Here is a 26,807-nt window from a genome sequence, read left to right as displayed (position 1 = left end):
GACTCACTTTAAATGTTACTTGGAATGCTGAAATTAATTTTTGAAAGTTGCAGTGCATTTTTACCTAGTCTTTTATGTGGTTGTTATTTTGACTACTGCTAAATTTATAAATAAATTCAAATATATCAGACAGTTGCTCTAACTCAGATACCTTTTTCCATTTAAGTGTTAGCTGTGGAGTATACAGAAAAAATACATTAAAATTTTACTTTTGTACATGTCACAAGTGCACGACAAAATATCTGACAGCAAACCATTAAAGCTGAAGTTTAAATAGCACTGAATTATCTACTTTAAATGCCTTTGCCAGTGTATGATCACTGAAACCTGTCAACCTCTCTGTGTTCACTAAAAATATTACTAATTTAGATCAAGATATTTTCAATTCAACAGACCAGTATGTTATGGTTTCTATTTTTATATGAAGAAAAAGCACTCTGATAAGATCACTGAAAGTCTGTGTGTATAATGGCACTGTCAAGGGACATTTACCACGGTCTTTCACTGGGGAAATAGCCTCCTAAGACAAAAATGTTCCTGCATCAATTTTACTGTAACTGAAGAAAAAAAGTCTATTCTTTCTAACTAGAAATCTAGAATTTTTGTGACAACAGGAAAGTTTTACTCCTTTAGATGTTTATTCTTTCTGTTTTATCCTTTCTCATCTGTTATTTTCTGAGAAAAGATACAAGGTTGGTGTGATAAGATTTGATAAAAAAAGATGTTTCTTTGTAAGGAAACAAAATGTTTCCTTGACAGCAGTGAAAGTCACATGGTAGTATCTCTCCTTTGAAGATGCTGTATAAAAGAAGAAATTTCTGGATCAAGCATCTATTAAATTTACCTTCCTTTGTACTGTTAAGTAATGAAAGCAACTATAACTGTTGGCATTCTCAGGATCGATGTAAGTCTTTACTAATCTGTAACATCTTCTAAGTCCTTTGTTGCCCACAGAGAAGGCAAATAAACCGTAAACTGAAAAAGCTCCTCAGGGAAGCAAGCAAAAAGAATAGGAAAAGTTAGGCAAGGGTATGGGTTCTGCCAATGGGTCTTCTGTGTATAACAAGCACAACCCACATCCATAAATGAAGCTGCTGTACCACTTGTTCACCCTATGGTAAAGACCACACTTAAAAATGTTCTCTGTTATTATTAAGAATGTAATAATTATTTAAAAAAAGCTTACGAGGCTTTAGAGAATGATTGATTTGAAATTTTTTTGTTTATATTCAGAAAGTGGAAGCAATATTAAGAGAGATCTTTAAAATACTAAGTGCATAGGAAAAACTCTAATACTTTCTAATTCAGAGCAAACAAAACTTTTCATTTACCTTGTGAATGTCTGGATAATTATATTCCTTAGATGCAATAGGAAGACCATACAAGGAAGGACAGGCATTTACAAACAAGTGTTTTGGCACCACGTAACATTCCAAAATCTCTCTTATACCCATGAATGCATTTCTCTTTGTTAGAGAAACCCACTAGGTTCACCTACCTTCCCACTGAGAACTTGACTGTAGAAAAAGCATTTCAAGCTGCTTCTAGAGCTTTATAGAAGTTTTCCAGTTTCTTTACTTGCCTAAACTCCAACTCCTGTGTTTTTCGTCTGAGTACAATATCGTGCTCACAAGCCAGCATTACAAGCATATGAACTCATTCTACAGTTTGTAACTATTAACACTGAACAAGTTGTGATATTACAAAAAATTAAGCTAAGAATAGCACCATAAATAATGCAAGCCTCTGTATTTATAAGGTAACCCTCACTACCTGAGGAATCCTCCCGTTTCTAAGAGGCTGAAATCTGATCTTACTCTCCATGTGTCAACCCCTCCTTTGACCCAAACCCTAACACTCCGCCCCTACAACACCCTATAAAACCCCATGACTCGGCCCCTGTCCCTCTCTCCGTCTTTCCCCTCACCTTCTTCCCCCTCCCCAGTCCTGGGGGAAATAAAATGGATTCTTGTGCTTAACAAAACAGAGGCTTGTCTTGTCCCCTTCCTGCCAGCGGCTTGTACCTCCTGGACATGATGGTCACTGTTGCCATACGATGCAACAATTACCCTTTAAGGCATGCATAACCTTGGGCTTTTGAGAGGTAAGGGAAAGTAGAGGGTATTCCTCATATTTAATTTCTTCAGAAAGAGGTCTTATTTTAACTCAGTTTCACAAGAAAGGTTGCACTTGTCCAAATCAGAAGTTATTACGGAATGACCCTTCTGAGCAGATTTTTCATGCATCGTCCTCTCTTTATTATGACTCCAATGTCTTTAGTCACACTAAATCTGGAGGAAACTCCTAAAAAAACCCCAAAACATTATTTTGTAAATTTAGCCTATATATATCATCTGAAAACTGCAAACCAAAACATTTCTCTCTCATTTACTTTTTGTTTGTTTTTAACCTTCATTTTTTACAGCTGAAAATGTAGAAAAAGGCTAAATTCATGACTAGGAAGGGCCTATAACCTCTAGCCATAGAACAAAAGATGTCTCATAAAATACTGTTGGATGCTGGAAAACATTGCAATAGCCAGGAACCAGAATAGTTATGAATTCTGTGATATTACAGAAAGAATCCCTCACTGGTGAATTTGATTGAAATAATTTCAGTAACCTAGGCAGATCATAGCATTCAAGAAAATCAATATAAACACTAATTGAAATGTATATTCTTTGCTAAGTGAAGCAAAGTGGGAAATTTCTACATAAAGCTTTTTATTGAATTTCTACTGTCTTTAAAAGTCATTTTATTTGCACAATAAGCTAGACTGGTGCTGCAGTCTAGTCTGCTTCAATTGAACTTGCCATAGAAAATCCCCTTTTCTTTTGTTTACTGAATGACAGATTCCACTGAATAACTAAATCTATTTTCAAACAGAAAAGGTGAAGTTCTGCTAGGAAAGTCACTGTAGCATTTATCGGAAAAATTAGTATATTTTTATCAGTAGTACCAAAATACTGTGAAGATAATTATTTCTTTATAATGCAGACTGTATTGCATTATATTTCTCAATGTTTATTACACAGCATTACAATATATTTCCTCCTTATCAAATCAAAATTTTGCACACAATCAGTGAAACCTGAAAGATGCAGTTTCATTCAGCTATAGGTTCTGTATCTGATTAATCCTCTCCGTATAATTAAGTTATCACAGCAATGCTTTTTTAATTGTACTGGTTCATATGCCAGTAATATGCTGGAGACAGTGCGCTTGGTAGTTTTTTAGTACTCTGTTATGCTAAATTATAAAGTTAGCAAATACAAAAGTACTGGTCAACTTGCTCAAGCAGAAGAACGTCATCAGACTTGAAACAGGCCAAAGTATCATCTGAGGTACATCACAGAAAGCAATACAAAATTTTGGGTGGCTCAGCTCAAGAAAGTAAAGGCAGATCCTACATCTGTTTTATTTTTAATATAAATGCTTAATGATTTAAAAAATTACTCAATGCTTTAAAAAAACTAGGTAATCACACCCTACTAGGAAGAAAGAAAATATAGCGGGTTTTTTCTGAAGGTGTTGCTTTCATATAGTGGTACTTCTACAGTATACTAGGCAGCTGTGCAGAAAAAGTATTGATAATGGGAAATCACTGTACTTTTTAACATGTATCTGTACACTTCCTCTCTGTATTTTTAACAGATAAATTAAATTACATATATTTATGAGGTTTCAAAATAACAGGAAATCATCCTTCCAGGACTAGGACTATATATCTTGGCTGTTTCCAAAGCAATTATAGCAAGTTGGACTCAGTGATCCTTGTGGGTTCCTTCCAAATCAGCTTATTCTGTAACTCTGCAATTCTGTGAAATATCAGCAAGCACAAGTCTCTCAGAGCAAAAGAAAATTACCTGATATTTCATTCATTTTTTTAAATTCAGAATGTAAAGAATTATGTGCACTATTTTCTAGCATGAGGTAAAATGTGAGTCAAAGCAACAAGAATTAAAAACGGTGTTAGCTTATTTTTGTGGCTGAGAAAGAAAAAGAGAAAAAAACCTATGAGATTATTTTCCTCATGACTCTCTAGAAAGCAGAGGATTTAAATTCTGAAGACTTGTTTGAGAAGATCACTGCATAGCATACATCCTCTAAAAGATCCTTCAAAGGACTGATGAAGGGGAAAGTATATTGTGAATGCAATAACTGACCTAACTAATATAACTTAATGAAGATGTGTATTGATTTGGTTATGAGGAACTCTTAGCCTCTAAATATATAAATGCAAAATGGTAATTGTTCACTCTGAAGTTTCTGACCTTCCTTGAATGATGTGAGAAACATGCCTGCTTAAGTCAGACTAGAATCTTGCAAGCAAGGGAAAAATGTGCAACTACCAAATGTTTCGTGTACACTATATCTGCCTATTTAATACATATATTTAAGAGTCAAAAATTAAACAACAACAAAAAAAGGGAGTCTCTGACACAGCTGGACATGAAAGAACCACGAGACTCACAGAAGTCCCAGCAGGAAAGAAGGGGCAGAACTTTCTTTCATATTTAAATGTTTTTGGCACCAGTTGTGGATTGGAGGATAGGATCACGATGCCTCCAACCACACTGGTCAAACAGACAGTCAATCAGTTCTTCTTCTCCTCCTCCAAAAAGGAATGTAAACAAAAAACTACCGTTAGGTAAACAGAGCTATTTTTACATTAAGAGACTGTTAGAAGCGTGAGAATCTTGACTCCAAAAGAACAGAGCGATGGGTCTCAACTGAACCACAATGGAAATCTATTAACGGAAAGATAAAGTTACTAAAGGAACCATGAGGTGATGGGAGTTAAAAAGGGACCAATTAGCTTTCCTCTCAATTCTTGGTATATGCATTTTTCCTGAGGATCAAAGCTAATTCTACACTTTGAATGTCTAGTAAACATAGTGTAATATGCAAGTTGTCACTGACATGCAAACTGAGACTTCCCAGAAAATAAATATAGTAAGAAATCTCACGATATATGCATTAATAAGTGTACAATATACGTACCATTACCTTGCACTTTAATCAATAAATACATACATCACATTTTCTTTAACAATTGTAAGCTTTCTCTTCTAAGTTGTTGTTGCTTTGTTCTTCAAAAAGTACATCTTTGAAATTAATAGGAATTAATGTTTAATGAAGCAACGAGCATTCCTAGTTGGACAATTGGGTTAGGGCCCATCACCAGAGAAGTGCAGAAGATGCTAAACATGGTATGAAGCCCTCACAGAGGACTGGTGCATAAAACAAGAGGAATACCTGGCTATTTCCTACTCTCACTACAATGTAAGCTGACAAGGTAGAATATCAAAACCCCTTAGTGCTTGTTTTGTCTGGAATAGAGCAAATTTTCTTCACAGTAGCTAGTATGGGGCTGTGTTTCACATTTGTACTGAAAACAGTGTTGATAACAGGGATGTTTTACTTATTACTGAGCAGACAAGGCTCTTCTGCCTCTCCCCCCATCCCACTAGTGAGCAGGCTGGGGTGCACAAGGAGCACTTGGTGGGAGCACTGCTGGGACAGCTGATCCCAGCTGACCCAGGGCATATCCTAGACCAAACGACATCATGTTCAGCATAGACAGCTGTGGAAATAAGAAGGAAGGGGCGATATTCAGTGATGACATTTGTTTTCCCAAGTCACCACTATGTGTGATGGAGGCCAGCTTTCCTGGAGATGGCTGAACACCTGCCTGTTAATAAGAAACAATGAATGAATTCCTTGTTTTGCTTTGCTGACATGTGTGGCTTTTGCTTTATCTGTTAAACTTTCTTTATCTCAACTAATGAATCTCCTCACTTTTACCCTTCCAATCCTCTTCCCCATCCCAGAAAGAGCCACAGTGTGGCTCTGTCAGGCTTAGTTGCTGTCTGGAATTAAACCACAACAACCTTCTGAACAAAAGTCAGCCCACTGTTATGAAAATGTTATTGGGAGGTTCTGGGCTCTATCCTTTGAATGCCTTGGAGAAGGGAAGAATCACATTCTACATTGCTGTTGCTCATCAAGTAAATACAGTAGACTAGTCTCCCATTGTTGTTCACATTCATTTCCCATCGCATTCCCCTTCGGTGAATAATAAAGATGCCCCTTTCCTCAGACAAGGGTTATATCATCTTACAAACGTGTATGCTTGAGAAAAACAGCTTCTCTGCCCACTTCTCTCATTATGATGCAGAATAATTCATCCAACACCAGATACAAAATGGTTCTAGATCTGATTGCTTAGTTCTTCCTTACGATTATTTATCAAATGCAAGACATAAAGGCACAGTAATGGTAAATAAATACTATATATAGCATTTTCCCTTTTCCTAGTTTAAAGTCCAAGATAGGTAGAGAGTCAGCCTACAGATGACAAAGAAGACAGTTTCCAAATACTTTAAGTTTGCAAAGTAACTATTGAACAAGTCCTTCCCAAAACGAATGAAAAAATTCTAAACCAAAGCTTGTTTTGGATCATTATTTTGCAACTGTAACACAAGCCATCACTTCCAATGTCAATTGAGATGGGACAAATCTGTGTTTAACATCATTCAGCACAGAGATTTTTATACAAAGGGAAACATGCTTTGGTTAATGTGGAAGGTCCTACCAAAACCAGTGACCTGTTAGTTAAAAAAAGAGTAAATTAGTGATGAATGCTTCTTTCCTTGGCCCACAAAGTAGATTTATGTCATTCATAAAAAGCATGAAAAGGAACTCTATAATACCATATTCATTTATTGGATAATCATGACTTTGACTCAGTGATTCTTCGGTTTTGCTATTTGAATAATAAAAATGGCCAGGCTGGCATCGTACTTGTGCTGTTATTCAGCAAACCATCCTACTACCAGTGCATTTTTAGGACGATGTAAGAGTCAACCTTGACTACTTCATTCTGTTGCACAGCCTCTCTCTCATGAAGGTTTAAAAAAGGGCATTTTCAGATACCACAGATCACGCTATTGTATTCGTATTTAACATTAATACATAACAACCAGATAATGTCAAACAGTGAAATGGGGAATAGGAATGTAACAGCACAGACAAAAGTGAAAGAGAAGGAAAAAGGCTAGATATTTTAAACAACTTTTTTGTTACTATAGCCCAAGGCTTTCTCCTGATTCTTTTCAAGCTGCAATAAAAATTATATTAAATATTTAAAATGTGAACAGGCGGGTTTACTTACTGTTTCTTGGATGCCAGCGCACTGCATTTAAATACGCATTGCAGTAATGGAAGAGAAATTCATGCTCAGATCGAGTAACTTTTCCTTGAAGTAAAGGTAGCAGATCATGTCCATCAATAATCCTGAGTTAGAAAGCATTTCAAAATCAGAAAAAATAACTGACACCTCACTTTCCTGAGAAGATATTATAACTCTGCTCTTCAGCTGCTTAAAAACCCCCAAATCTGAATGGCCACCTCCAACTGTTCAGTTTGGAGAAAAACCTTCAGGAGTTCTTTTCTTGATTTTTACATTACCTGAGGAAAAAATTTTACATTTTCCCATTATTAATAGTTACCTCAACTCTTTTTTTTTTTTTTTTTTTTTTTTTTTTTTTTTTTTTTTTTTTTTTTTTTTTTCACTTCTGAGAAAGTGAACACACATAAGAGAATAAATTGCTACAACACAGTCCTTCACATACACCTGTTTAAGTTTTTGGGAGTAGTCTGGCTGAAGTAACCCTAAAACTAGAGAAAATATGTTGTTCTGTGCTATCATCCCTAGAAGTAGTGGTAATATCTCTGTCCAGCATATTATGTATGCCAGAATTTAAGACAGAAGTTTTAATTTCAAATTTGAAAATTAATGATTTAAATATGCATTTATCAACTACACATACACATAAATATATATAAATTCTCTAAATGCTGCTGGACAATTTAATCATGTTTTGAAGGAATCAGTCAATTTACATAAAAACTGAGTTATAAAATAAGCAAGACTTTTAAGTGTTTCCCTAAAACCTTTCAATTGTTGATATCAGCTGGCAGGGGAGAAATCACAGTCTGCATTTTTCACCTGCTATGAATTACAAATTTTTCAATAAGTTTTATAGGAAATTACTTTTTTGCTAATGTACAGATCAGCAAGTACTTCTTTCTCAAGAATTCTGAGCAACATTTCATAAAAATTTTGAAACCTATGAGAAGTTCTAAAAGGTCTGTGTTGATTTTCAATACCTTTACATACATGATCATTTCATGTTAGTGTACTAACACTTTTCATGTTAGTGTAACTATTGCAAGACAGGTACTAAGTTTACTTTTTTAAGTCACATGTGATGATTACATTCTTGTCAGCAACAATATGCAACAAAGCCATTCAAAGAAGTACTTTTCTCAAAGGATGGGCAGGAAAACCTCCTGGAATTCTGAAAGCTATCTTGTCTGATAACTGCCATCTGGGTGAATCCCTGTCGGTGGGGGTCTGTTGAAATAGTCTCTTTCCCACTTTCAGTTTTTCATGTTTTCTTGCCTGGGTTACAGGCTCTTGTCTTGCAAGGTTGCTCATTAACAGATGCATGTCTACTGAACACTTTCTGTTGTAGTGCTTGTTGACGGGGAAAAAGACATCTCCAGAAAACTGTCTCCAGCACTCAAGAATTGCTACAGCTGCTGGATTCAGAGGAATATGCAAGACTTTTCTTTCCAATTACTAATTTCTTTTCTTTAACGAGGAGCATCTCTTCCGTTCCTTTTTAACCTGCTCCCTCACAGTGACAGAATATAAACATATTAATTTTTCTCATTTTTCAGGAAGAATTCAGTGGAGCTATAAGAACCCAGCTGCTGAAACAAAAATACTTCAAGCTAGTCCATGATCTAAGATGAAGCAGTACTTATGGCATCAATCTAACACAGAAGAATCACAGTGGAGCAACCTACAAGTGGAAGTTACATAAATATATTTGAATTTCTGTAAAGGAGATCAAAGAAAGCATGAGTACTTGGTATTCACTCAAGAAATATGAAAATGAAATGCAAATGATGTGCCACATAAAAAACAATCAGAACTTCTGAGGTTCGGCAGAATTACTGTCTGTGGAGCATTTCTCAGGATCAACCTGACTAATTTTTCATGTCCTAGACTTGTCCTGCCCTGTCATTTCCTTGAAACACTCAATGAACAATTATTAGCACAGTGACTCTGCTCACCACTGGGCTTTCCCATGTGGATTCTTAATGCTTTGTGCTCAAAAGTGGTTTGTGAGTCATAAGTGTGTTCAAAGCACATGCTTATCAACAGGTTTCTCCACTTGATTTGGATAGCAACAGCATTTAGGCAGAGGCATCTTGCCACTGAGACTGTGTATCTCTCAAACAGGATAAAGCCTGGGGATGTAGCAGTGTCAGGAAAGCATCCTAGGAATTGCAGAAGTCCAGTGGCTTGAGATTATTTTGACTAACTAGGTACAGAGAAAAAAAGGAAAAAAAAAATCCCAATCAAAACTGTGAGAAAAGCCTATCTGGCATTTTGATGTGTTTTGTGATATTAAACAGATCAAGGCTAAACTCATGGAGTTTAAAGTAATTTACACTTAAAGATTCTTTTTCCACCAAATTCACTCATGCAGAACAGAACCTTTTTTGATACATTCATTTTTGCTTTTAGTAAGTAATTCCAAGTTTGATTTGACAGTACATTGCTCTGATGATATTCTGTTATCTTTTTGGTGCTTGGTGCTTGTTCTGTGAGTTAAGCTGTACTTACATAAAACATTTCTGTAAAATATTAACAGTATGTCAATATGAAAAGAAGCAACATAATATTGCAAGTAGAAAACCTAGTTTCTTATTTACATTCTCACATCTATCTTAATAGATATCACCAGAATGTATAAAGCACTTATATGACACTTTCTCTAAAACAGAGATGACTACAAACTATACCTGTCAGAGGGTAACTGTGCATCTGCAAGTTTGACTATGGTAGGAAATATATCCATGTTGCTTGTCGGCTCATCGATATAGGCACCAGCCTGTACCATTCCAGGCCAACGGAGAAGACCTGGCACACGAATACCTCCTTCCCAGTTTGTTGATTTTCCACCTGAAAAAATGAGTTTTATTTACTGAGAAATCAATTTCTTCTAAGATAATGCCACCCCATAAGATTAAATTTCCAAATATTAAACATTCTGTCTAGCTAGAATCTTTCCATTGGACATATTTATCCTATTCTTAAGTTTCTAGATTTTCTACCTTCTTTAGTACTTTCTCTCTGTAAATTTACTAATATGTATTAGACAGAGCTTATAAAATGCATTTAAATTACACACACAAAAAAGAGTAGCTGTAGGAGATTACAAAGCACTTCACTGGAATCTTCACATAGGAATTGGTCTAGAAAGTGTGCCCCATAGATATGTGAACCTATAACCAAAAAACAGGAATCAAAAAAAAAGAGTTTTACCTAGATGTCTCGGGTATGAACCCAGAGCAGGTACATGACATTTTATTAAAAATGGTGCTTAATGACTTTATATAGAATAAAGTATTAATTTTAGTATGTTACTGAATTCTCCAATTCAATGCATTACAAAGAAATTCACTTCAGTGATGATAACTCTCAGGATGCTGTGAAGAACTTTTTGCATTCTAAACCAACACAGTTGCATCAAATGCATTGTCTACTGATTGCATTCAACAGTGACTTGCAGTCATTTACTGTTTCTAAAAGACTCATCACTGCCCAGTCCTCCCAACACCTTTTGCAGAAGGGCAACGGGTTTATTCTATGACAGCATGCTTACCATTACTAAATAAATAACTGACAACTCTGTAGAAAGAAGCATCAAAAATGCTTTTCCCAATGTCCTGCACAGTTGTGACTATGTAGAGCACTTCAGGGTGACCTTTGAAATTTATATACCACTTGAAAAAGAAACCTCCATTAAACAGATGGGTTTTGGATGGGTTAAACATGTTCAGGGCCATTTGGAAATAAATTGAGTTTATTTTATACAATTAAAATGTCTGGAAAAACAGGAATATATGGGTTGGACTTCTGCCACTAAATGAATCAAACCAATTCATGGTTCAGTCAAAACTACTACAGGACTATTTTTTTTTCCTGTATCTCCCTTGTTCAAGTAAAAAAAAAAAAGGAAAAAAAATTACAACAAAGTATTTCAACAGTTCTGTTTTGTCAGCATCTTAAACACCTCAAACACCTCACAGATGTCAATACCTTTGGTATTGACCCCAGGCCTTGTTATACATGCTATTTTAGTGACTTCTCGATGATCATTTCCATTTCAGCATAGGGTGTTCAGAATTCAACTGGTTTTCTACAGGATTTTCACTGTTTGTAAAGGTAAGTAGTAACTTCAAGACAGACAACTCTTTTTAGTATAAATTTACCTTTTTCTTTTCTTGTGACTGAAAGACCATTAGCTCATGAATCTTTGTTATATCAGATTTTTGCTTAATGTCTGTCATGGGCTTTATCAGAATTCATAATATTGAATAGCCAGGGACACATCTAGTTTGACATCAGAAAAGTTAGACTTTTTAATATTCAGCCTTATGTAAAGCAACAACATTTGCTTAGTTTTTTTTTTTTGAAACCAGTGTCAAGATCTGATCTCAACAGGATCATCTTTCTTCTAGAACACTCTTAAAAGTTTACTGTCATTGCTGAGTTAAATGTAATTCCATTCTCATGATGAAGTGCTATTCAAAAACTCAAGAAAGAGATACATATCCTATTTTTGTTTACACTCTAGTAAAATATTATTTTCAAAACATAACTCTAAAGAAAATGTAGATATAAGTTCATAAAGTGTTATTTGGTGAGATATAGAACACTTTTCACCAGAAGAAAGTGTTCACCCAAAAGAATGCTGATCAGTTGTTAATTCTGTTTGGTCAAGATCAGTGTAGATGTCCTTAGGCTGTGTCCATCTTCTGCAGAAAAGATGAGTCTACTCCTGTACAACAGTCATTTAAGTTCTTCAAAGTTTGTTGGGAATTAGGTGTCACACAGCAGGAAAGAATAATAACCTGACTGAGCTACGGTGCATAGAAAATCCTGTTGAGTGAGAGTTGTTAAATACAAATAAAAATTCAAGCATAAGGCCATAAAACTACAGATATTGTCAAATTAGCATGCTTTTGGTGAACAGCTACACCAGGGAGGTGATTTGGTTAATGAGCCAGATCCTATTTGTGTTGTACACATGACAGCAGCTTTATGGCTGAACGGTATCAACAAACAGACAACACTAAGAGTTGATCTATACCTTAGGTAGCTTTAGATATGATGTTCCTTTTATTCCTGTATGCCTGTCTGAACCTAGTAAGAGTGCTAGCTAGACTGCATGTTTAAATAAAGTCTTGTTATACTGTTGTTTCTAGTGTTATCAGAAGACAGAGACGTTTCAAAGTAAGAGCTAAATCTGATTCTCACCCATGTTGCAATTCTTAAAACCCAGATATTGGGTCACTTTCACAGCTCTTAGGTTCACAGTACAATTTTCTTAAATCAGAAGAAAAGGACAGAAAAATTGCACATTACCCAAGCACAAAGGAACACTCCACAAACTCTGCTGCCCTGCTGTAAGGTAGAAAAAGCAAAATGGATTCCACAGTAGGGCTTTCTCCTCACTTACGTCTATGAAAAAGTGACTGCTGTTTTCCTTTCAAAAGGCTAATTGGAGCATAATTTTTTTACATCTCTGGAGACTGGGAATAGCAGGGAATCAGGGCAGGAATTACAGGTCATTGCAGAAGACTGCCTTCTATTATCTCCATTTACATGGTGTTCATTTTTATTAGAATTGTGCTTAGTGACTGCAGGTGTTTTATGCCATTACACGATTACAAATCCCTGGACATCTATCATCATAAAACTCTAGCCATTAAACTTTGTACAGGATATCTGCATTCTTTTTTCCTTAAAAAAAATAAATCAAGGTTGCTCAAAACATGTAGCAAACATCTAAATGGCTAATAAAAAAAAGAATATCCACAAAATATTATTTTGAAATAAAATATCTAGATATTTAAGGACCTGGCTCATAAGCTTTGCATTTTGCTCAGACTTGACAACATAGGAACTCAGAAAAGTCCACAACCTAGCTGCCTGTATGCCTTGCAAACACTAGGCAACTTACCTTTGTGTTATTTTTGTTCTCTTAAATTCTTCTAAAAATGTTTTTAAAACATCACAAAACACACCAGGCTGTATTTTCCTGCTTAGCTGTTTACGCTTTCTGAGTAGTTGCACCTTTCAGTGTTATATTGAACAATAGCCTACATGCACCTTTCCTGAAAAATCTGCAGGAACTGGCAAAATACAGATGTAACTCTCTGCAGTCATCCAAAACATGATGCCAAATTTCCATTTTAACCTCATTTCAAATCGAAGCTAGAAGAATATATCTCTTTTTTCCCCCCTCTGGTTTAAATTGACTGCTATTACTTAACTCTGGCAACAGAGCTTTTATAAAGGATGATATATAGAGGGGAATTCTACAGCATATCACTATTATGAATGATGAATGATGAAAACTATTTTAAATAACTTTCTTAGATCACCTGGATTATAACCATACTACCTATTCCTTCATATAATCTTCTAAAACCAAAGCTTCCAAACCCAATTTATTCACTTGAATGATAGATAAACACAAAGATATTATGTATATTATCTATATAATATATATAATATATATTATAATATATGTATATAATCTATACTGGACTTTACACCACAAATATCAACAATCAAGAGTGGTTACTATTGCTTACTTTATAAAATAGTTGGACAACAATTTATTTTTAATGGCAAGTTTACTCTTTATTTTACTGATTTTTAATTTGTTTCATGTACTGTTTTTGTTAATTTTTAATCTGTGCTATTCTTTTACAGGTGAATGGAATAGACATGGCTCATTTGAGTTTCTCATCAAACATTTCTTCCAATCAAATAAAGTGATAGCTGAAGATAATTTTTGTTTCAGTCAAAATTACAAGATGGGTTGATTATTTAAAAATCTGAGTCACTTCAGAGAGAATATAAAAATACAGTACATTTGAAAAAAAGGTCAACTACTGTTTTCTTTCAAGTCAAAAGTGAGCTCCAACAAATATCACTAGATATGCCACAGCATGATTCCTGGGGCCAAAGTAATGGTCAGCTTGATTTCTTTGTGGCTACAGGAAGGAAAAGGTATACTAACAGCTTTAAGAAACCCTGCTGAACTAACTTATCACTGCAGTATATAAACTTGTTTACAGTAATTTTTTTTTTAAGTATTGGTTATTCATTCCTTGTTTTGGTCTCACAGACCTGTAGTAGATTTTTAAAAAAAATCAGGGTCTAAATCCTTAAATCCTTCTGGAACATTAATCATGGATGAGGAGACAAAGGATTGTTATGAATCAAAATATAACAGTCAGGAAACAAAAAGAGAAAACAAACAGCCTATGACCCTTTGCAAAAACACCCCAAAACAACTGTACCTACCTTGATGATACACTGTGTTAAGCCCCTTACTATTTTAGTATATTTACTTCAGTTTTGAAAGCGAAGTAATTCACACAGGGAAATAACAAGTAATTAGGGCCAAGTAAAAACTCCTCAGTTAAAAATTGTAAGAGAGATGGAAGAGACAATTATCTTCTGAATTTTGCCTCTGCAAAGAGGCACTGTAAAAGTATACAAACCAAACCTAAGCTGGGGAAGACTTAAAATTTTTCCCTCCTTTATGCCATATCAATGAGGAAATGTTATTAAACCTCAAGATATTCCATGAAACTTGCAACTGTCCCATTTCAAAATAGTAAATAAAAGCACTATGTTCTCATGGACAAGTGATAGATAGAGGCTATGCTCAGGCTTTAGAAAGACTCAAAGTGGAAATTTATCTTTATATGATAAAAAATTATATAATTAATGTTAAGAATCTTTGTCAGGATTCACATCTTAAACCAAAGTCATACTGTCTAGGATTAGGATCCTCTTTGGGATTTTATTTATTACACATATCCTGATAAACAACTGTCAGAAAAAGGCCACCGGAAAGAGATTTTGATCCATCACTTCACTATTACCATATAATGTCTTCTGAAAAGGAATACTGCAGAAATAAACCAGGCTATCTACGACAGCAATTGTTAAACATCATGTTAGCTCTGGCTTCTAATTTCAAGGGCTATCCAAATTTATGGTGAACTGTTCTGTAGTTAGAATCCAGAGTAATAAAACCTTCAAACAGCAATTTCCCCTTTTTGCATGGAGTTTTGCAGCACCAGCTTAACTCTCCAAACCCCTCTTAAATTTTATTATTGGTGCTTATTTGGCTAGGTATCAAGAGAAATTAGTGAGTTAGAATTGTGGAGATCGGTTGAGAGCTTTTGATTTTAGGGCAGAACCAATTACTGCTGAGCATACTGCTCCAGCTCTGACAAGAGGGTTAAGTGGCTTGATTCATATTTGCATTCCAACAACACCCAGATGCAAAAAGATAAGTAGTAGAGATTGACTAGCAGAGACAGGGAGGGAAAAAGGATGTGTATGTCTCACAGGTTTTTATACTACACACCACAGGATGCTAATTCCTGGTGTATGTACACATAGGCACAAACAGCATAAAGATTGTCCTTTTGCTTTTTTAGGCACATTGGTCTATCAGTGTCTGAGTCTTGGGGCTTCACAGGTCTGGTTCTCATTAACTCTGCCAAAGATGTACAGATGATACTTTTCATTGCACATGACTTTTAATGTGAATAAATTCCTATGTAGGAAAATTGCTAGCTATGCAATTAATTGATCATTTCTGCTTAAGTCCTTTTGAAAATGATGCATAATATACCTGTTAAATTAAGGAATGATTCTGAGATGGAAGGAGTGGAATATAAAGCAGAATTAATTGTATTTTAAAATGCTAAAAGTAAATTCAACTAATTGCATGGGTCTTTTAGTTTCTTTTTATGTTATTAAGAATGTTTCTCTTCAAATAATAATTTTGTTTCTTACACTGTGGTTATTTTCTAACCCATTTGTCAGCACTGCACAGGTGTTAACTGCAAACCACAAAATTTTTCCTTTAAAAAAAGGTGCCCCATTACTACCCAGCAAAAGCTACCAATCGGATTTTTTTCTTAATCCAGGTAAGATCTATTTCAAGTTTTTCTTTACACTGTAAGTATGAATACAAAATTTTGCAAGGCTTGAGAGAAAAGACTCCATTTAATCAAAGTTCCTCAAGAAGACATATTCCCAAGTGTATTTTTTCCTTCCTTATCATTTATCCTGTACCTTATGTCTGGCACTCTAGAAGGCAAATATTTTTTAGAGCTTCTAAAACACCTCAGGCTGTGCCTACGGCTACAGATATGTAACCATATGGTTCCTTAATTACTTAAATCACTATGCAAGGCCTATGTGCTAATGTTCAAGATACATTTCACTCTGGTGTTAGCCCAAGGGGACCCATCTGATAGACCTCATAACTTTGGCATTGCTTGTTTTTCTTGTGTAGCATTTCCTTTGAAGCTTTCTAAAAACATAAGGGTCATTTCTCAGACAGATATCTACTGACTAAAAACTGTGGGGTCCTCTTGCTTGAAAACCGCTCTGTATGGTTACTGCTTACTCTGTATGCCTGTTTTTTTTTCCTTTTTGAAGTCTTGCAGGTGACATAAACTAGGCAAGAGTGGAAGGTGTGTTACCATCCAAAGGGATTTCGACAGACTTGGGGAAATGGGCCAAAAGGAACCCCATTAAGTTCAGCAAAGGAAATACTGACTCTTGCATCTTCACAGCAGTAACCTCTAGCAAAGCAAAGGCTGGGGAGTAACTGGCTGGAAAGCAGCTCTGCAGAGAGGAACCCGAGGGTTCTAATGAGCAACCTGCGGAACATGAGCCAGCAATGTGCCCTTCTGGCAAGGAAGGACAGCATCACTCTGAGCTGCAGGAGGAAGAATGCTTCCAGCAAGACCTGTTCTCTGCTCAGCACTGGTGAGACCTACCTGGAGCACCGGGTCCAAGGGCAGAACTCCCCAGTACAAGGTACATGGGCATACTGGAATGAGTTCAAAGGAAGGTGATGAATGATTAAGCAGCTGGAGCATTCAATATATGAAGAGAGGCTGAGAGAGATGTTCATCCTGGAGAAGAAAATGCTTTGCAGTATCTTATGCTTCTGTAGGGATTACATGGATTTACCTGAGTAAAGAGGACAGAGCCAGACTCTTTCCAGTGGGGAGCCACTGACAGGCAAGAGGCAATGGGCAAAAAACTAAACCACAGAAAACTCTATTTAAACATATGAAAAAGTTTTTTTTATGGTGAGCATGATCAAACACTAGAGAAACTTTTCCGAGGAGGCTATGAAGTTTCCATCACTGGAGATTTTCAGATCTTGGCTGGATATAATCCTGAGCAACATGCTACAGCTGACCCTGCTCTGCAGGGGCTGGGATTGCAGACCTTGGGAGATTCCTTCCAGGCTTAACTACTATGAGATTTTGTAGTTCTGTGATACTATATATATTAAAAAAACCAAATCAAACCAAACCAAAATAAAACAACAACAACCACAACAAAAAAAGTTAAGGAAAAATTACTTTGTTATCTCTACAGCTAGAAGTTTCAAGCTGGGTAAATGACTTTGCAAAAATTGCTGGATTTATTTGATCTTGACCCCTGAAATATGAGTGGAAAACAAATTACAAGCTTCTACATAGTGAAAGAATGACAAGAAAATAATCTCTCCTAAAGAGACAAGAAAACTCATTGAATTTCATTAAAAATAATAAAAACAAATGTTCTTACTTTATTGTAATTATATCAAAGATTTTGACCCTGGCTACGTCACAGTTTTGGTGCAAACTCAAGGAGATGCTTTCTTCTTTCATTTTTCAAAAACAATCAGAGAATATTCACCTTTATATATACCGTTGTATCCTCCATGGACTTCTCCAGCACTGGAGATTTCCTCAACATGAGCCCCTTGGTCAGATGTAAAGTATACAAGAGTTTTGTCATTCAGATTATGCTTCTCCAGCACATCCAGAATTTGCCCTAGGTGAAAATAAAAAGAAAAAAAGAAAAAAGAAACAAAGCATAACTTTAAAAATCATAGAATAAACTAGGTTGGACAAGACCTTTGAGATCATTGAGTCCAACCTATGAACAAACCTAACAGTTCCTCATCAACTTAACCATGGCACTGAGTGCAACATCCAGTCCAAGGATGGTAATTCCACCATCTCCCTGGCCAGACAATTTCAGTGCCCAATCACTCTTTCAGTGAAGAATTTTTCTGTGATGTCTAACCTAAACTTGCCCTGGCACAGCTTAAGACTGTGTCCTCTTGTTCTGTCAGCTGCTGCCTGGAAATAGAGACCAACCCCCACCTGACTACAGCCACCCTTCAAGAAGTTGTAGAGTGATAAGGTCACCTCTGAGTCTCCTTTTCTCCAGGCTAAACAACCCCAACTCTCTCAGCCATTCCTCATAGGACTTGTGTTCCAAGGCCCTTACCAGCCTCGTTGCCCTCCTCTGGACACTGTGGACTTTAAATGAATTTTTCATTAGCTTTGGCACATATAAATATTTGTGTCCTTATGCCTTTTTGAGAAAATTTTTCACGTAAGCTCTCTTATGCACAGCAATTGGCACATGCAGTACACAGTAGGGCACAACCACAGAGGGCTTGTAGCAATTGGGACTACAACTCAGTTGCTGCAGGGTTTCTTGAAGTACAATATGAAAGGATTTGTGCACACCAGAGAAAAGGGCTAATCCACAGAGAGCAAGTGACTTTTGGAAGCAGTTGCTCTCAATCAAGGAAACCCCTTAGCAAGAAGATTCAAGCCGCTGAGGATATTCATAACACTGAGGAAAGAGTCTCAGCATGCAGAATAGATCTCACAGTTTGGGGGTAAAGTCTTGCTGCCTAGCAACCTATAGAGACAGCACAGCAAAAATCTCAGTGTGTTAGAGTAAGACAAAACCAAAAAAAGTAAGAGAATGTATGTAGCACCTTTGAAGTATGTGTGGTTTCATTATCAAACCTAATAATTAGTCCTTAATATCTCATCATGTAGAAAAACATCAACTAAACTCAAAATGTGCAATAAGCATATCAAGGGGCACACTTTCAAAAGAAGTAACCACAGGGATATGTTTTATACCTCTTAGGCACCATGGACTCATGTTTCATTTTCACAAAGGGCTCCTCACACTACTTTGGCACTGTGGAGGGCCTTGCAGTTATATAAATTACACTGAAACCTATTTAGACTGAATTCTTTAAAGCATGTTTCTGTATGAATGAGAGCAAAGCTGCTCTTTTTAACTTGCTCCAGTGAATTTTATACTGATTAAGAATCTAAAATTATTGGTCCTGGAAAATGACCAAAGCTTAAGAATATAATTCTTCACATCAGCCTCACATTGAACCCGTCCTTTAGGGATCTCAGAACACATAAAGATAATTCTGTCTTCACAACCATTTCATCTTTATTCTTTTACTTAAGCATCCAAGAATGGTCCAATTTGAATGTTAATTTTGATTTGCTAACCTGTCCACTAAGAATTAATTCACCATCTGATGCCCAATTATTTTGTCAAAGAGGATGAGATACGAACTTTGAAAGACAGAACCTTCTACATGGTTTTCAGATCACTGTTTCTGTTGCTGTGCTCTTTTTCCAGATAAGGAGCAATTACGTTTCTTTATTGCTACTGTTTCTAACTTTGTATCATTCTAAAACTGTCTTTTTAAAAAGGTTGGCTGTCTTAATTTTTCAAATGACTGGGTCATGATTAAAGGAACATCAGTTGCTAAATTTAAGTAGATACCTGTTGGTCTTGTTGGTAAAGCAGGAGCAAAGAAGAAATGTAAGAGTAGGAGAATTTGTTTATGTAAAATTTGAAGCCTCGTAGGAGTTGAAATTTCCCAACAGAGCTGAGAAAATCTGTTACAAAAGCTGACATTTTAAAGTTGGTGGGTTGAGGGAAAATCATGCAGATCCATCTGACAAGCCATGCGCTTGCTGCATAAGGTGGACTTAGTGCCAGAAAAGAAAGAAGCAATTTCCCACTGGCTTCTCAAATTGTTTGGAGAATGTACTTGCTAAGTGATTTCAATATCTCTTGGAAATGTGTCAATGATGATAAAAAAGTAGAGTATAAAGATAAATTAGGAAATTATGTGTAGATATTCAGCCACATGACCTCCAGAGTTCCCTCCCAACCTGTATCAAGCTGTAATTTTGGTACAATGACAATAATAATAAATAGTATTGTGCAAAGAAATATATGTGCAGTGATGTGCACAACATTTTTTTTTTTACATACATCATGTTCTTTGATGAAATTGAACTTTCAAATTAATGTTGTATATAAAACAAAATGAAAATAAAATGAGAATGGCACTCAGTATATAACACTGAATGATCTCTGATGATCAAAGGCATTGGCAATCATCCAATAACAGCCACTTTGATTTCCCAGTTAATTTGGGAAGATATGAGAAGCAAGGAAAATTGTCTCGCTATCACAGATAATCAAACTCCAAATTAAAAATTAATATTAAAATTTAATGTAAGACATTACAATTACTTTTTTAATGATGTTGAGTGACTTACTTTGAAAAAAATTATAAAATTCTGACACTCAAATGTTTCCAATTTTAAAAAAACACCCAACCATATAAAATGCATAGAAATTCTCATCCAAAACTTGTTGAACTCGATGGCAAAACTTCCATTTCCTTCAAAAGAGTTTTTAAAAACAGAGGTTTAAAATGCCTACTTAGGTTGAATTAATGAATGCTAAAATGACAATTTATCATAGCAGTAACATTTTTCAGTACAGATGGACTAATAGTGGTAATTCAAAAAACAGTATTGTCAGAGTATGGCAGTCACAACACTCTCACAAGCAAACCTTCCATTTCTATTTTGACATTGAACACTGGCACCTACTGGAATGAAAACTGTAAATAACCAGCAAAGTGTGTGCTACCAGGAGATAAGCCACATTTAAGTGCATTTGAATGATGTGACTCCTGTTAACACTAGAAATACATTCACTTACCAGTATTTCTAAATGGTAACCAGTGTGGAAAAATACAAAGAATGCATTATGGATGTCTGTGGATGGATGTCTGAAGACAAACACTTCTTTTACTGCTTTGTTTGTTTGTTTGTTTTTTGTAATTTTAACTGCTTCACTCTCACTACTTCTATACAATTAGGGACTTTAGAATTAAGTTAAAATTGATGTATACATATTCCCAGGCAATGGCAGTTACTTTAGCTGCCTTGGAAGAGGTGAATCACAGCTGCAAAAAGACCTTCTTTACCTGTTGACTAAAAAAGAGAAGATAGGCAAATAACTTAATTAATTAATTAAATTAATTAAATGCTTTCATATTAGACATCAAGAACGGTAAGATGAATTGTACCCAAAGTTCTAGACATGCAACTCCATGAGCAACACACTTTAATGAGAGTGATGAACAGATAAATGATGTCTGCGTAAGAGATGATGGTAAAATTGTATTGCTTCACCGACAAAATATGATTGGAAACACGTCACACATCATGTAATTTTGAGTTAGAAGAATAGGGCTTCAGCTGGCTTAGTGTCCCCTGTGAGTTCTATTGCAGACTTCAGAAAGCAATACAAATTTCAATAGAATTTTTGGACGTCAAGGGTTTATACAGAATATGAAACTGTACGATGAATAGGTCAAAACACTGGGAAAACCATGGTTTTGTTCAAGCAACTATAGCTTACTATCCCCAGAGTAGGAAATTATCAATAAAAATGGAAAGAGTTTAAATTAAAATACCTTGCTTGAAAGCCACGTTCTGAAAAATTAACTGCTGTATTGATCAATGTGGATCATACCAGTTACATTTTTTCTGATTTGAACAGAATATATTTGGAAAGACAACATTTCTGAAAATCAAAATAAAACTAGCTGATAGAGCTCCATAATTTCTGCAGCTATTTAGCAACTAGAAATTCAGATCAAGCTACTCCTACCACTGCAATTATAGGAATGTATTCTGCAATGTAGGTGACTAACATTGTAGCAGACAAAGGCATTAGATCATTGGATATTCTTCTTTCATTTACATATTTGTAAGATACAAAACAGATTGAGGACTGTGTTAAGATGTTACTTGTTTTAATTAGTGCATCAGTATTCCAAAATTTAAATGAAACTTCTTGTGAAACATACTGAGGAGTGGTCTCTATATTCTGCTCTCCATTCTTGCTTCAAGCTGTGTAAAATCATAGAGAATTGTTTCATTCTGAATGTGAAAATGCCATTTTCAGCAGAGTGATAGCCACGTGAAAGTGAGAAGAGCAATTGACTCTGCTCTTTGGAAGGAAACACAGCACCATGCTGCTATTCAGCTTCTCCAGCACAGCCTGAATGGTAGCTCAACCAGCCTTGTTAACAATGATTGTAATTACTGAGTTTTGACTCATGTAAAGCTCCCACTGTACGAATCTACACGAAGAGGGAGGACTTATAAAAAATGACTATTCAATTACAAACAAGGTACAAACACTGAAAAACAATAATGTGTTTACAAACCTGTTAGTGATTTGGAAAAGTGTTCAAAGGTTTAGTCAAGCAAGCATATGGAAAAATGCATTTTGTTCAAAAATTAGTTTAACTGTCACTTCAAGTCAATAGGAAAGAAATATTTGTCCTAATTAAAAATAATTTAGAGTATTGCTGACATTGTGAATAAAAAGCTAGAGGAAACAGAATACCTCTGTGTAATCTAGGCTTTAGGAAAAAAGTCTCTCTACTTGTGAGGAAAGCTTTAAAGCAGTTTGCCAGATTCAAAGACAAAACATGTTTCAGAAAAACAGTTAAGGATCTTTCTTCGGAAAAGCCAGTTGACAATAAAGGAAATTCCTGTTAATGTAATGCTTTTTTTCAAGTCCTGTAAACTTTCACACACCTCCCTAGTTTCCAGAAACTTACAGCAAGCTTGAGACAATTATTGAACAAAGATTTCAATAGATCAGCCTGGAAAAATAAGCCATCACATCACTGCCTAGAAGAAGCAGTTGGATTATTGTTGGGGTGTCATTGTTTTTATTTGCTGTTCAGAATTTTCTACTGCTGCTAATGTTTGATTTTGAATAGCTTCATTAACCAGAATCACAAATTGTAGTCACTCCAGGCATTCACCTCTATGAGTGGCAAGCCTTTGAATAGATGCATAAAATCCTACAAATTAATGCCACATGCATAAGTATTTGGAAATCCACATTTCTACCAGAAAATATATTGATGCTCTTCAACTATGTACCCATAGGTTTACTACACAGTAAACCTCTTGGGAGCCCCTTTCTGCTACAGCATTTTAAGGTTTTTCCACAGTTAATAATCTCTTCAGGGCTCAAAGGCTAAGATTTTCACCTTATGAAAACTTAATGCTGCAGCTTCTGCATACCATCATTCACAAGCCAACAATCATTTTAATCTCTATGTTGATTTTCTGTGATGAAGAAAAGATACTTCACTCTAATGCACTGATCTGATTACAAAAGCCACTGACTAAAACCTTTGTATTAAAACAAGCTTATAACTAAGATCAAGACATCCCTATCTTAATTTTAGCTTTTGGATATTTCAGGTTATAAATATGCAAATGTTCCTGTGGTATGCTCAGAGCCATCCAGTTTCCCTTTGATAAATATGCAAATCAGTTTGTCTCTGCAGTGGGGAAGTAATTATCACTTTCAGACCTAGCCATTGAGTGCAACACTTGAGGTAAAGACGGAAAATAATAAAACCATTGACAGCGACACAAGAAGTGGCCGCACATATGATGAACAGTACATAAACTCCGCATGCAACTTGTTTAACATTCAGAGCTACAGCACAACCACTTGTAAAGTGGAAATGCTGGGACAAAGCATTAGGATATGCTATGCTACATTATCTAGCCAGTCAACAGAACACATCCACCTAAGAAGACAAGTGATTCTCATAAGGAGGACATTAGCATATGAACCTCAAAGGTGAGAGAGAATACTAGGTAGTACAACCCTTTGACTAGAACAGAAAGTAGATACATAACTAATTACAAAAGGTATAAGGTTCTTCCTGCAGAAAGAAAGTAGAGTGTACATTCAGTACGAAGCCTTGAATCAGTTCTGCTGGGCTACTCTTTCTAAAGCTACACTGTGGAAACAATCCATACAATGAAGTCTTCTCCAAAAGTACAAAGCTGGAGTCTCAAACATGCTAAGCTCCTGCTATGATACGTTAGTGGGATCTTCAATGTCAACAGGAAATTCTGCCAAAAAGTAGAATGTGGTTCTGAAAAAACACATCTATTTTAGTGGTTTAATTTGTAACAGGAATGCATATTTACAGTATACATATTTACGGTATTTACATATTTACAGTAATCCAATCATGGACAGTTAACATATTATTTGTTATGTTTCCACAGCAAAGCCTTCTTGGATTTTATGACTTGAATTTCTTTCAAAGTCTAAATTCAAGGACGAATTCTGTGAATGCAACTAAGGGAGTCACGCTACTGATGGGCATTGAGTCAGGAACCACAGCAGAGCTGGTCTAAGTGGGTTTCTCTTGTCTCCTCTGGTTTGCTAGCAGTCTTTTTCCAGCTCAGAAGACAGTTCAGACCTGCCACTGTTGGCAGCTTTAAACATGGTAGAATTGATGAATCTTCCACTGAAAACCCAGTGCAGGCACAATCCAGCTCCAGCTGTGCATGCTGTAGACACCTTGAGGGTGGGATTTACATACAGTGCACACAAAGCAAAAAGTACAGATTTTCATATGCAGCTCACCTATCTGAAGAATTTGGCACCAAAAAATTCTGAATTCTTTTCAATGTGAAGTAAGCAATTGCCCCAGGTGTAACTAACCAACCACTAGAAATCAGAAAAGAAATTGTTACATCCTGATAGCCTGTAGAACATCAAACACTTTTCTGCTAGATTCCTCTAGACTCAGACTGGGACAAGTAAATCTGTGGAAGTGCTTAGAAAAGAGCAGTCTTCTAAACAGAAAACAGGCAACTTTGGTATGGAGTCAGCTAAGCTACCAGTATGAACTTACTTTTCATTTGGATTTAGATTGCCTTGTAGCTGTAAACTTGCAATACACCTGTGACTGTTTATACAGTTTTTTAAGTATAATGTGTCTTTCAGATCCTCAGGATAAATTTCAGCATAGTGAACAGAAGATTAGCTTAGCAGCTTTGAATAAATAAGCCAAATTTTGACTTATGCATAAGATGTTTCCTAAAGATGAGTACCACATCTCTTATTTTTCTTACTCATATAGGTTCAAATTATTTTTTAAATATGAAAGTTGGAATGATACTTTGGATATGCATACATGTGCATAATAAAGCAGAGTTAAGACACCTGAAGACTTGCAAGAATAGCAGCAAAAGGAACAACATATGATGGAAAAGTTTCCTGTATTGCAGCACTAATGATGGATTATTACAAATAATAAAAAAGTATAACTAATCAGCGGCTATTTCCTTATTAGTATTTAAATTAGCTAATAAATGCATTGCTTGAAATTTACTTTTAGACGGTACATCTGTTGAACATAACTCTATGCATTTCTAATGTAAATCTTGATTTTTAGCCTGCTTAAAATGCTGAAATATGAGATATGGTCATGCAATTTTAGGAGGGTCCATTGTATTTGCATTTTGCATGACAGTTGTGATAACTTTTGGGGTAAATTTGCATCTTCATTCTGTACATATCTAAGATGTCATTTCACACATACAACTAAGATGAATAATGAAAAAGACATTGTCTCATTTCCCACCTTGAAGTCTCCCATGTTTCCTTCCAAATTATGAAAGGGATTTCTTTAGGTGTGACCTTGGCAAACTGTAGTGACAACAGAGGGATACTATTCAATTTTGAATTAGACTGTCAGGTGAATTTAAGGCTTCAGGTATTTGATCATTCCAATATATACTGATTGTGATTGATTGCATGAATGGGGAGTGATAAAAGAGACTCTTTCCTATATCTTCAAAGCTTTAAACATTTAAACAAAGCTTACAACACTGATGCCAGACTAAATTTTAAACTGAATATGTATATATTTCTAGAATCAAATGCATAATGACAACATTTTGTCAGATTAATGTATGAAGAATTATGAAGAATTTAAAGCAGAGAAAAACATTTAACCCCCATTTTAATCTCTGTACTTTTCTAAACAATTCAAAGTATTTGCCTGTTTTTTTGTTGTTGTTATAACTTTTATTAAGTAAAATTCAAACTGTGAAAAATTGGCTGAAATTAGAGCATATGCATTTACTGCCTTTCAGCAGCTAAATTTTTTAATCTTTGCTTAATTTGGAAGCAGGTTTTAAATCTAGCTATAAATTATATGCCATACAGTTAAGAGGAGTTTTATCAAGATTGAATTATATTCATCATGAAATCTCAATAAATTTAATTTCCTGTTTTTCTGATTTTAATTGTGCAAATCTAATCTAACGTGAAAGTAGGTGTGCATGAACCCACGCCCAGTACACCTTTTTTTCTCTTTGACATGAGGAGGACCATGCACACTTGTTAATTCATCTACTTCTCTAACTTTTGTGTCCAAGTGCTACTAGGCACTTAAACCCTACTGTGAAATCACCAAAACATGTTACTTGATAATGAATCTCTGTATAGACACTGTTACTACCAATAAGAAAGCAAACCTGACTATGAAAATCGTCTCAAGAGAATTTTTTACTAATGATGTAGACTCTAGTCTGTCTTCTCTAGATAACGTTTAGAATTTAGGAAA

General features: G+C 35.5%; 1 protein-coding gene across 4 annotated transcripts in view; it reads right to left on the bottom strand.

The window, feature by feature from the left end:
* Nucleotides 1–26,807, bottom strand: part of STS (steroid sulfatase) — a 104,996-nt gene that overhangs the window by 20,393 nt on the left and 57,796 nt on the right. For all 4 annotated transcript variants that reach the window (XM_063392802.1, XM_063392804.1, XM_063392803.1 and 1 more), the window contains 3 exons: nt 17,891–18,028; nt 9,886–10,045; nt 7,178–7,299 (listed from right to left, as the gene is read on the bottom strand). In XM_063392802.1, the coding sequence (XP_063248872.1) occupies nt 7,178–7,299; nt 9,886–10,045; nt 17,891–18,028 (420 nt within the window). The remainder of the gene's footprint in view (nt 1–7,177; nt 7,300–9,885; nt 10,046–17,890; nt 18,029–26,807) is intronic.

The sequence above is a fragment of the Prinia subflava genome, chromosome 3, assembly GCF_021018805.1.
Source record: "Prinia subflava isolate CZ2003 ecotype Zambia chromosome 3, Cam_Psub_1.2, whole genome shotgun sequence".
Taxonomy (NCBI): Eukaryota; Metazoa; Chordata; class Aves; order Passeriformes; family Cisticolidae; genus Prinia; species Prinia subflava.
Note: the sequence above shows the minus strand (reverse complement) of the source record. Positions and strands in the feature narration are given on the sequence as shown.